The 11,218-nt window shown below is 49.0% G+C and overlaps 1 protein-coding gene and 2 long non-coding RNA genes across 5 annotated transcripts in view; 2 read left to right on the top strand and 1 right to left on the bottom strand.

Annotated features, from left to right (window-relative positions):
* Positions 1-196: 196 nt before the first annotated feature.
* On the top strand, positions 197-4,047 carry LOC149125265 (uncharacterized). The gene is made up of 2 exons (XR_016210319.1): positions 197-470; positions 2,085-4,047. It is a non-coding gene; the product is annotated as an uncharacterized LOC149125265 (long non-coding RNA).
* A 4,220-nt stretch (positions 4,048-8,267) lies between these two features.
* On the top strand, positions 8,268-10,784 carry LOC149125264 (uncharacterized). The gene is made up of 2 exons (XR_016210320.1): positions 8,268-8,400; positions 9,100-10,784. It is a non-coding gene; the product is annotated as an uncharacterized LOC149125264 (long non-coding RNA).
* Positions 8,601-11,218, bottom strand: part of RABGAP1L (RAB GTPase activating protein 1 like) — a 788,382-nt gene continuing 785,764 nt past the window's right edge. For all 3 annotated transcript variants that reach the window (XM_070077147.2, XM_070077148.2, XM_070077149.2), the window contains 2 exons: positions 9,932-10,129; positions 8,601-9,045 (listed from right to left, as the gene is read on the bottom strand). In XM_070077147.2, coding sequence (XP_069933248.1) covers positions 8,893-9,045; positions 9,932-10,129 — 351 coding nt within the window. In that variant the 3' untranslated portion in view covers positions 8,601-8,892. The remainder of the gene's footprint in view (positions 9,046-9,931; positions 10,130-11,218) is intronic.

Here is an 11,218-nt window from a genome sequence, read left to right as displayed (position 1 = left end):
CCCGCCCGCCTCGCGCAGCTCCGCCCCGCCCCGCCCAGATCTCGCGAGCGAACCGGCCGGCCGAGAGCCACGCCCCTTCCTCCCCGCCCGGGGAACGGAGGCTTTAACCGCGCAGGCCACGCCTGCGCAGTCGCAGATTGGACCAGCTGCCTTGACGCAGCCCCGGAAATAACGCAGAGAGCTTCCGGCACGAAGCGGAAGTCGGCTAGAGAGGCGACTGCGTGCGTCCGCTCTAGGACGCCGGACTAGTGAGGCGGCCATGTTAGCGAAGGCTTGGTTGAGCCTCCGGGAGGAGGGAAAGGGATGCGAAGGCGCAGCCTCGTGAGGTGAAGGCGGCGCAGAAGAAACGTGATAGTCATGGAGAATGACTGCAGGGAGCAGTTTGATTTTCAGCGGGTTCGGCGCCGGGAGACGTCGCGGCGACCTGGCGTGCAGGACGCTGTGACGTCATCACGCGGCCGAGGCTGGAGGTGGGGCTGTGTTGACCCCGTGGTGGGCGCGGCAGCACCGGGTTTAGGGTTGCCAGCAGGTTGCTTCACCGTGACCCGCAGGACCGGTGACGTCGGGGACTGGTTCTGGCAGCCCCGCCCCACGTTTTGATGGTGATTGATGGTTATTCCCTGGCCGCCACCAGACGCCCGCAGCACCGTTGAGGACAAACCGAGCTCCCGGGGAGGCCTGACAGCCCGCGCTGAGCTCTGTAGGTCCGCGGTGCGCGGCGCCTTGGGAACGCACGCCTGGGCCCTCCAGGGACATGCCGCGAAGGGAAGGAGCCAGCGCGCGGGAGCTGGCGGCGCTGGGTTCCGAGCCCACGACGCCCGGAGGCGGCTCGGCCTGCTCTCCCGGCGGATTCTGGCTTTGCCTGTGGCTAGAGACGTTTGCGCTTCGTGGAGACCTCACAAAGCTAAGCTTACACGGGTGGCGCTGCTTTGTAGGGTGCCCTTCGGGCCTGGAGAGTTTCCCAAGGCGATAGAAATGGTGCACTGATGACGTCAGAGTTCCCGGGGCGGGCCAGGAGCCCTATTGCGTATTAACTGCACCTGTTTTTAAAGTGTCTAGAATTCGCAAGTGCTTAATTAAGAGGGAGCAACTAGCCATCACGGTGAAACGTGACCTGGTGACGTGGCCACCTCGTTCTCTGTAACTGCCCAGGCCATGGCGTCATGCTACGTCTTCAGTCGCAGTCCCCGCAGCCCGTCTGGTGGCGAGTCTTCACACTACATCTACACGCAGACCACTTCCCACGCCTTCACTGCTGCCAGCGGGTGGGGCTGACCTATCCCCAAATACGGCAGTGGGCCTACTGACTAAGCTGAGTTTGCAGGGCTGTCTCTGACTTCCCCCTCATTCACGCCGGAAGCAGGTCTAAAACCCTCCCTGGAGAGGTGCCCTTACACCTGGAGGAGAGGAACACCCTTATCTCCGAACCGCAGGGGCGCAGCAATGGGAGCAAACCTTGCTAAGTCCCCCCCGGGTTATTACCCTGACAGCACACTGTTTGGGGCCTAGCCTGTGTTTTCTACAACTCCCCATTCTTCATCAAACCTGCTATTCAAAGAAACAGCGCTGGGTCCAGTGGCACACCTGGTTAGGCCATGGCCTCAGCACCGGGTTCCTGTCCAGCTGCTCCACTTCCAGTCCAGCTCCCTGCTATGGCCCGAGAAGCACCAGAGGGTGGCCCGAGTGCTTGGGCCCCTGCACCCACATGGGAGACCTGGCTCCTGGCATGGGACTAACCCCAGGCTGATGGGACTGTTTGGGGAGTGAGCCCGCAGATGGAAAATTGATCTGCGTCTCCCCTCTCTAACTCTGCCTTTCAAATAAAATCTGAACGATAACCACCATCACCGAGTTTAACTGTTTCTTCAGGTCTTTGTTTCCTTATGAAGGATCTCATGTGAAACTTACACAAATTTGTATGTTTTTCTTGTGTTCATCTGTCTTGTTAGAGGTGCCCCAGACAATGGACCTAAGATGGGTGGACGGAAAAATACATTTTCCTGTCCTACATACTTAAGACCAATCCGTCATTCATTATGTTGTCTGGATTTTTACTTTTATTGTTTTTTCTCCCTCCCCATTAGGTCTTTACGGTTCATTTTTCCCAGAGTGGAATAATCCTTTGAAACCGTCCTACCCCTTTGCTCAGAAGTCCCTCACAACCTTTCTGTCAGGCCTGGAGTAAAGTCTGCCGCGGAATGCACTTGAGACTCCTCACCTCGCTGTCGGATGCCCTGCGTGGACTTCCCTTTGTGTCTTCTTTCACACAACTCCTCGCTCACCGCTCTCTCCTCTCCCAGCTTCGCACACTGCCATTTTTTAGTTTCCTCGAACAGACTGGATTTGCTCTCTGCAACGCTGTGTTCAAACCCACTGCCTGAAATACTCTCCCCAGATCAACACAGAGCTCACTTCTCAAGTAACACCGGGGAGGCTCCTCCAGACTGTGAGCTAAGAATCAGTGGGAGATAGGTGCGATCATCAGCCATCCCCCATCCACACACAGAGGTTCTGCTTTGGTCAGCTGAGATTCCGCATGTTTGTTCTTCACTGAGAGGCAATGCCCATGCTGGTCCACTCCCCAAATGCCTGGAACAGCCCGAGGTTGGGCGAGGGCCAGAGCTGGGAGGCAGGAACTCAACCCAGATCTCCCATGTGAGTGGCTGGAACCCAGTTACTTGCACCAGCATCCCAGTAGGAAGCTGGAATCAGGAGCTGCAGGTGACTGTTGAACACAGGCCCTCCATTATGGGACACGGGCATATTAAACACCGTCAACTGCTAGGCCAAAGACCCTCCTCTGATTAATATTTTTTAAACAATGCTGAATTTCTTTTTTAATCAGGCAGAGTTAGACAGAGAGAGAGAGAGAGAGAGAGAGAGAGAAAGGTCTTCATTCCGTTGGTTCATCCCCCAAATGGCCACTATAGCCGGCGCATTGCGCCGATCCGAAGCTAGGAGCCAGGTGCTTCTCCTGGTCTCCCATGCGGGTGCAAGGCCCAAGGACTTGGGCCATCCTCCACTGCACTCCCGGGCCACAGCAGAGAGCTGGTCTGGAAGAGAGGCAACCGGGACAGAATCTGGCACCCCGACCGGGACTAGAACCTGGGGTGCCGGCGCCACAGGTGGAGGATTAGCCTAGTGAGCCGCGGCGCCGGCCAACAATGCTGAATTCTAACGTGAGCTTATCAACCTAAACTTTCAGTCATGGACACCTAAAACAAAAGACCAAGTGCAAATCAGACATCACTTAGAGTCTGCACGCTGCCTGTTTTCTAGTGTTTGAATTGTGTCACCACCATGCTGTGACTCAAAGGACCAGCAAAGCCACCTGAGCCAGGATCAGCCAGATTCTCTAACTTGAAGAGAAGACATTTGAATGCAGAAGCATTTAGAAGTAGAGAAGTCTCACTTCCAGATAGGAATGACGCAGCAAAGAATCACCTGGAAAACGTGCAGGAGAGCAATCGTGAGAACAGCTGCTGGTGACATCCTAGTCCCTTGTCCAAGTGCCCTCAAGCCCAGCTGTGTAGCCTGCGGGAGATACACAAGCATTCCTGATTACCTCTTCCCTGCTGCTGACATGAATCCAGTCTCAGAGTCCATTGCTTGTAACCAAGGAGTGTCCTCCCTAGAAAGGGGAGAGGCAGTGTTGCTGAGCAGGGTACCACTCTGCAGGTGTATTCTGTGTGTGTTTCCTCTCTCAGTTGCCTGGAATTTAGTGCCTGGTAAGAAGTGTTACAGGAACACTGGGTTCAAGTGATTCAGAATCAAGCCAACCAGAAAAAAATCAGAAGGACATGTATGGACTTCGGAACAAATGTTTATTACTATTTCTTGTCGCCAACAGGGCGACACGAGGCATCGAGAACACCACTGACTCACAAACACAGTCACCTTGTTACTTTCTGGGTTGCATTTGTTTATTTCACAAGCCTTCATTCACACATGAAAATAAGGTACTAATCCAATTCAAGTTCATTACAATTATAAAAGTAAACATTTGTTGGGACAATGTTCAATAAATTGCACTTTTCTTGACAAGCATTACATTTGCATTTACAGAGTGTACTATACATATACATGAGTTATGGAAACATCTAACTGGTCAGTGTTCACTGAGGAAGAGGCTGTCCACTGTCTGCTTCTCTTGTGGTCAGTTAGCACTGTTTGGACTAGTCAGCTCTTTTATTCTCTAGAACTTTTCACTAGAGATGTCGGCAAAATCATAGAATTCATAAAAACAGGTAGGATAGAGTTTTTTCTACCTCCTCAGCAAGGGAAAAGTAGGATTTGGAGAGGAAGTAAATGGGGGCTGTCTGAGAAACGTATTCCCTCATTTGAACTAAGCACCCATGCATTACACAAAGTGCCCACGACAGAGGAACTAACTAATCAAAAGGCTGTTGGGACACCTCAGATGTCGGGACAGTCTCCAGCTTTGTTCTTGTGCTTTGATGACATCAGGGCCTTGACACATTTGTGGTCTCACAAACCAGTTTCCTATACTTTATGCCATATTTGAGAGTTATTAAATGTTACACTTCACTGGAAAAGATTTTACCTGTTAACTAATTGCCAACAAAAAAGCAGAGTAACTTAGAATGTTCATTTTTGACTCAATGATTCTTTTCTCTTACTTTTCAGGATGATGAAACCAGGGTGCAGTTGGGAGAACGGGACATACTCCTGAAGTGTATCAGAGCATATCAGGTGCTGACAGCAGGTAGCAGATTCACCTGGCGCCCGTAAGGGTGACATGCATGCATTCCTTTAGATGGGAACTCAGGAAGGAGCACCAGCCAGCTGACCACTAAGCTCAAGAGCATCCACTTTCCTCACTGCAACCAAGATCAGCATCTCCTACTGAGGTACAGTCCCCACGGACGGCCGCACTGCGGGAGCTTTTACAAGACAGTTGCTAAGGTAGAGTCTGACCTGCGTCAGAGGAAGCCACTAGGAGAGAGGAAGCAGGGTTAGTAAGAACATCAGTATGGCGACTGGACAGAGTGTCGTACTGGTAGTGGGAAGCACAGGCCATTCAGCTGCTGTCTGGTCTTCCAGCTTTTGATCACTGTGAACTGAAATCTCAGTGTACACCTGAGTACACCTGGGTGCAGGGGTACTCTTTAAAATTCCTCACACACACACACACACACACACACACTCACGCACCCCTCGCCCCTCAACGTTGGTCAAACAAAACAGATTTTGCTCATTCTTTCACTTACCTATAACAGAAGCAAGAGAATGAGAGGTATTTTAGAGTTTTTAAGGGTAGATTACAAAATAAGATCATCTTGCTAAATAATTAAGAAAAGATAAAGCAAACAAGATATATTTTTTAGAAGTTCATTTTTTGCCGTAATGGGGTCCTAAAACCAGACCACCGCCTTTGGTTTGATGCACAGAATTGATGGAATAGTTAGAAGATCAATTTCAGCTAACGGAAAGCTCAGTCCCATATGATGGTCACACACGTGACTCTCATGCTAGGTGACTGACTCCTGTGAGGTTCTAGTTCTGTTATCTCCTGTGCGTTCATTTCTGAATTTTCTTAGTTTTCTCACTTAAGTTGGAAAATGTTTGAAGAAAGTGGAACAGGGGGTAAAGTCAAATCAATATACAGAGAAATATTATTGTTTAATGAAGCAAGATGAATACTATTAAATATCCCAACCTAGCTACAAAAGTTGCTTTTCTACTTTCCCAGGGAAATTTCAGCCAATAAAAAAGAAATGATTTAATAGCTGGAAGAGGTAAAGAGAGATACTGGTTATATGGAAAGGTAGGTTTTAGGCCCATGTGGCATTCCTATTAGTGTTTCTGATTGGCACCCATAACACAGAACATAAGGTAAGTGGGAATTTCTTTGCATTAAGTTACATGTAACTAAATATAACCCAACTGTGACACAGCCCAGGATGTAGGAAGCTAGCAAACATATGCACTGCAAAGCTCAGCTCGGTTTCTTTCAGCCTCAAAGAATGTGTTAACCAAGATTCTCAAGATATAAAAACTACTGAACTGGATTATTGACTTGACTGTCATTCGCCTAGTTTATTCTATAGGATTGAATGAAAAGAGAAATGGTAATTCTTAGATGTTGCGAATACTGTATTTTGGGAAGACTGTTTTACATACAGTGTACATACTAGGAAAGGATGGAAAAACACCAGAATGTCTGAAAATTCCCAGAATATTTGGCTGGTCAATTTCTTTATAAAAGAAATTTAAGAGAACAGTGGCAATTCTCGCCAATATCTCAAAATAAGTGAAATTAAATCTAGTAGTTACCTCACGCTGAGATGTTTGAGTTTTCAAATAGAGAATGAAGGCCCTCACAACACTGCGTGTGGGACCACATCACATCCCAAATTCTCAACTTTCATTCCACATCACATCCCAAATTCTCAACTTTCATTCCAGCCTTACTGTGGCTACTAACTAAAAGATACTGCAGTAAGGGACACTATAGACTTATGGTATCACTAAACATACTCAAGTATGAAAAGTGGCTGGAGAAAGGGGAAAAATATCCATATATTTCATAATCACTTCAAAGAGTTAAAAGAGAACTCAGCAGACAGACCTCATTCTTTTGGAATGGATGAACCTACTGATTTTGCTTAAAGGAAAGAAGTACAGGGACTCTGAAACTGAACGTAGGGACTGGACCTAGAGCCACTCTGTTTTCTTCCTCATAAAGAAAATTATGCAACTGAGGCATCCTGTGGAATGTACTTCTTTCTGGAAGCAAAAAGAGCTCTGTATGGAGCTATGAAGTTCACAGCACAAGGGGACATGTTACGTTTAGCTGGCTATCTGATAAGGCGACTTGTACAGGGCTTCTTGGAATCAAAGCATACAGTACCACTAAAGCTAACAGACCATACTAAGTGATTTACAAAAACAACTGCCAAGATATAATTTTCTAGCCATTTTATTTTACAAGAAAAAATATATTAGCTTATCTAAATCTCCAAGTAGGGAATGTGGAGTCCATGGAGACACTTGGAATGCTGGGTCACTTTCTGGGTTGGTAAAAAGAAATGAGTTTTCTGATGCAAGATGAGAGAACAAGAAAAGGAGAGATTTCTGTAGGAACAGAGCTATCGGATGGATGGGTGTAGCAGCTAACAGATAACCCGATCACTTTTACGAGCTGTGCATGGTATGGGCCCAGAGGAAGGGGACTTCACTTTGTAAACAGCACACGAGAGGAGAGGGTCTGGCAGGAGCAGGCTGCAGGACCTCCCCCGGGGTGGAGAGGCCCCTATCGGGCGCATTCCTTGCAACGGCAACATATGGCACATGGGAGAAGCACTCTGGCACTAGGTTGGTAAGATCTTTTGCAAACAGTTACGTTCACCAGTGAAGCCAAGAGTGAGCATCAGTGCGTATTACTGTACACAGCTGACAGTCGTCTGACTGGTGTGAAAGGACCAGAGGCCTGCAAAATAGCTCAGACAAATGGGAACGTCAGTTTTGTCCTTACCAAACACTTTCCTGCAAGCAGATTCACACAGGATGTTAAATCTAACTGAAAAAATACTTCTACCACTTTTAAGCAACAGCTTCATCTTTCCACGAGATAAGTATTTCTATAAACATCTTCAATGGAAAATGTTACAAATGCATTTACATCTTCGTCTCCATGTACCTAGAGCACATTTTCAGGGAGCCTTAGACATCAGGAAGAGTTGCCTAACATTACAGTAAGATGACGTGAGGCTGACCTCACTTTCCCATCTTAAAACTACGTCCTTGAACAAAGTCGCAGTACTGAGTGCCCTTAGCTCAAGTGCAGCCAGCACTCTGTCGCTCTGTCAGCGACCCCTGAGCACAGCTGGGCTCACCCTCTGGTCCCCCCCTGAGCACAGCTGGGCTCACCCTCTGGTCCCCCTCCCTGAGCACAGCTGGGCTCACCCTCTGGTCCCCCTGAGCACAGCGGGAGCTCGGCCTCTCCAGTCCTCTCTGGGGAAAGTCCTGTAAGTCTGCAACTCAGCAAAGCCGACCTCGGCCTTCGCGTTTGCTGCAGACACAGCTGTCCTGTACTTAGGAAACTGCAGGCCCGTGTGGGGTTCCTCAAAGGAGCTGTTGGAACACCAGAGCCAAGGCGACCCATCCACCATCACCAGCATCTCAGCCCCTTTACCTGCTGCGTGTGTCCCAACAGCCGGTGTGTACAACAGCCGGTCCCTTCCACTGTTCTTGGCACTTCACTCCCAGATGTGCCCACAGAAAGCAAAGATAACCCAAGTATCTCTGGGGACGCGTCAATCTCCGGTTTGTTCTTTCCTTTGGACAGATTGTCATTGCCCTGGGAATCACTCTCGGGAGGAAACCTTATGTCACGACTGGCCCCACAGTGTGCTTTATCTGAATAACTCTGAAAGGGTAAGAGCTTCAGGTTTCAATTTTTGCAGGTTTGTTTGGTTTTTTGTTTTTGTGTTTTGTGTGTGTGTGTGTGTGTGTTTTTTTTTTTTTTTTTTTTTTGATGTGGCAAAGATCTTCCTACCACTTCAACCTTGGAATAACAGATGTCTCCATTCTTAAGATAAAAATAATTATGAATAATTAGTTCTAAATACAAAGCATTTAGTTCTGAATTACTTATTTCCAACTAAACGTCAGGCATACAAAATAACGAGGAATACTATGACCCATCCGAACACAGCCTTCCACTGAGAAGCTGGAAAACAGGTATTCAACAAGAAGCAGGTTGGTTCTAGCATCCCTTTGAAAAGTGTCGCGTAAGAAAGAGTGAGAGCTGCTCAGAGATTCTGGCTTGCTTTCGGCCTCCTCGACTCCCCTTCCGAGGGACCAGGCAGAGCCCTCTGGGTGTCCGCCGCTTTGATCCTTGTGCTCTCGTGCTGGGGGAGGCGGGCACTATGTGCACTCCTTGGCTGGCTGGCCGGCCTGTGGCGGCTGCAGAGGCTGCGTGCCTGTGGCCGTTTTGATGGAGTTCAGGGTTTTGCTAAACCAAGAGTTTTTTGCAGCTTGGATTTCATTCATAAGGGCTCCTCTCTGATGTTCAAGTTCCTAATTAAAGAAAGAAAATCATTTAAGTTACATAAATGTTTTCTCTACCAGCAGGGGCTAAAAAACACAAGAGGAGCACAGTGTTCTGGAGTCCCCAGGTCTATGCAGCCGCAGTTTTCCTCCCACAAAACCCAGGAGAGATTTACTTGGCTTCGTAATGCAAGGAAAAAGCTGTGCGCTGAAGGAGTTACCACTAACACCTGAGCCTGAGCTTTCTCGGAACAGTAAAATAAAACCTCATGTTATTCCTTTTTTTCCCCCTCTGCAATGTAGGCTGCAACTTGAGATAGTATGTTTAAAACCACAAAAATAAACACAAAGTCACGGCCAGATCGAGTTGTTACTGTTGGAGAAAGCATGAATGGGTTCCAGCTCCACAGGTGAACGCCTTCGCCCTTTAGAACATACGAGGTCTGCAGCCACACGTGGCCGGGCCCCGCCAGTTCAGCGCAGCCTGGTACCGGCTGCTCGAGGCGGTGGGTCAGAATCTCTGCTATGCAGGAAATGGGCACAGTACATAAGAAGCCGGGCGGTTTTTCTAGTTATGGTATCCTCCAATGGGAGGAGAGAGACTGAGGCAAAGGATCTGGCAAAACCTGCGAAGATTAAAAAAAAACAAATCTCGGGGCAGACTGAAAACGCACGTGCTTACGGTCTCGCAAGGTGTAACTGTCATTACTAGGATTTCATTGAAACTGATGCGTTTGTTTCCATCAGTGTTCGGAAACACGAGAGCTCGCCGTGGGCGATTATGCGGTGCACACAAGTGGACAGCCAGGTGTGCTCTTTATCCCAACAGCTTGTGGCTCTGACCCAGACAGATATATCCCAAGGCTCCACAGCTCCGGACCAGTGACGTCCCTCCTCCGTCTTCCGAGCCGCCCACCTGGATCTTGCACTTGGCCTCCACCAGCTGCAGTTTGGTTTGCGCCAGCTCCAGCTCCATCTCCCTCAGCTGCTTCCTGAGCGAGTCCTTCTCGTCATCCGGCTCGCTGCCCTGGTCCTCTCTGCTCGGGGCTGCTACTTGCAAAGCGCCCTCCTTGCTGAAAATGTCACTGCAGTGTTTGCACGCCAGCATTTTGCCCTGAAAGAGCCGAGAGAGACAACATCGCAGACTTCACAGGCTAACTCCCTTGCTGAGACAGGATGATCTGATCTTTCAGACACTGTTACTGTCATCAAAGGCGGGCCCCTTTCTGCAGGTGGCTGTGTGTGTGTGTGTGTGTGTGTGTGTGAGAGAGAGAGAGAGAGAGAGAGAGAAAGAGAGAGAGAGAGAGAGAGAGAGAGAGAGAGAGAGAGAGAGAAACAGTCAACACGAGGCCCAACTATGCAATACAGGGGCTCCTTTTTCTTGAAGTATCTACAAAGTCCTTAGGGATAGAAAATGTGCTTTATGGGGCCAGTGCTGTGGCACAGTGAGTTAAATCCCTGGCCTGCAGTGCCGGCATCCCATATGGGCCCTGGTTTGAGTCCCGGCCGCTTCACTTCCGCTCCAGCTCTCTGCTGCAGTCTGGGAAAGCAGTAGAGGACAGCCCAAGTTCTTGGGCCCGTGCACCCGTGTCGGGGACCTGGAAGAAGCTCCTGGCTCCTGGCCTCGGATCAGCAGCTCTGGCCACTGCAGCCATCTGGGGAGTGAACCAGCAGATGGAAGACTTCTCTCTCTCTCTCTCTCTCTCTGGCTCTACCTCTCTTTGTAACTCTGTCTTTCAAATAAATAAAATAAATCTTTAAAAAAAAAAGATGCTTTATTTATTTGAAACCTGTCCTAGAAATTTTGTGCTACCCCTGCTCTCACTAGATGCCAAGTCCCGCCCCTTTTGCTCTACCTGTAGTATTTCACTTCATCCTAAAGCAACCATAAAGAGTGGGCACTGTTATCACCCCCACTTTACGATGAAGAAACTCGAGCGTTTACGTAACCCGACTGTAATACACGAAGGAAGGTCATCCTGACTCACTTCAATCGCAGCTTGCAAGAAGGCAGACTCTGCTGTCTACGGGAACAACAGAACCCTGCCTCCGCCCGGGCTGCCAATCAGACACACGGCAATGGGCTCTCCTTCAGGGGGCAGTGCTGCTGTCTTCCCACAGTATCTTTAAATATAATTTAGAGAAAAAGTCCACATTCTCTCTATTCTGTAACCTCCCATACCCATGCTCCTTGCACACCTGG

Source organism: Oryctolagus cuniculus, chromosome 7 (genome assembly GCF_051225735.1).
Source record: "Oryctolagus cuniculus isolate XC-2025 breed Fujian yellow rabbit chromosome 7, ASM5122573v1, whole genome shotgun sequence".
Classification (NCBI taxonomy): Eukaryota; Metazoa; Chordata; class Mammalia; order Lagomorpha; family Leporidae; genus Oryctolagus; species Oryctolagus cuniculus.
Note: the sequence above shows the minus strand (reverse complement) of the source record. Positions and strands in the feature narration are given on the sequence as shown.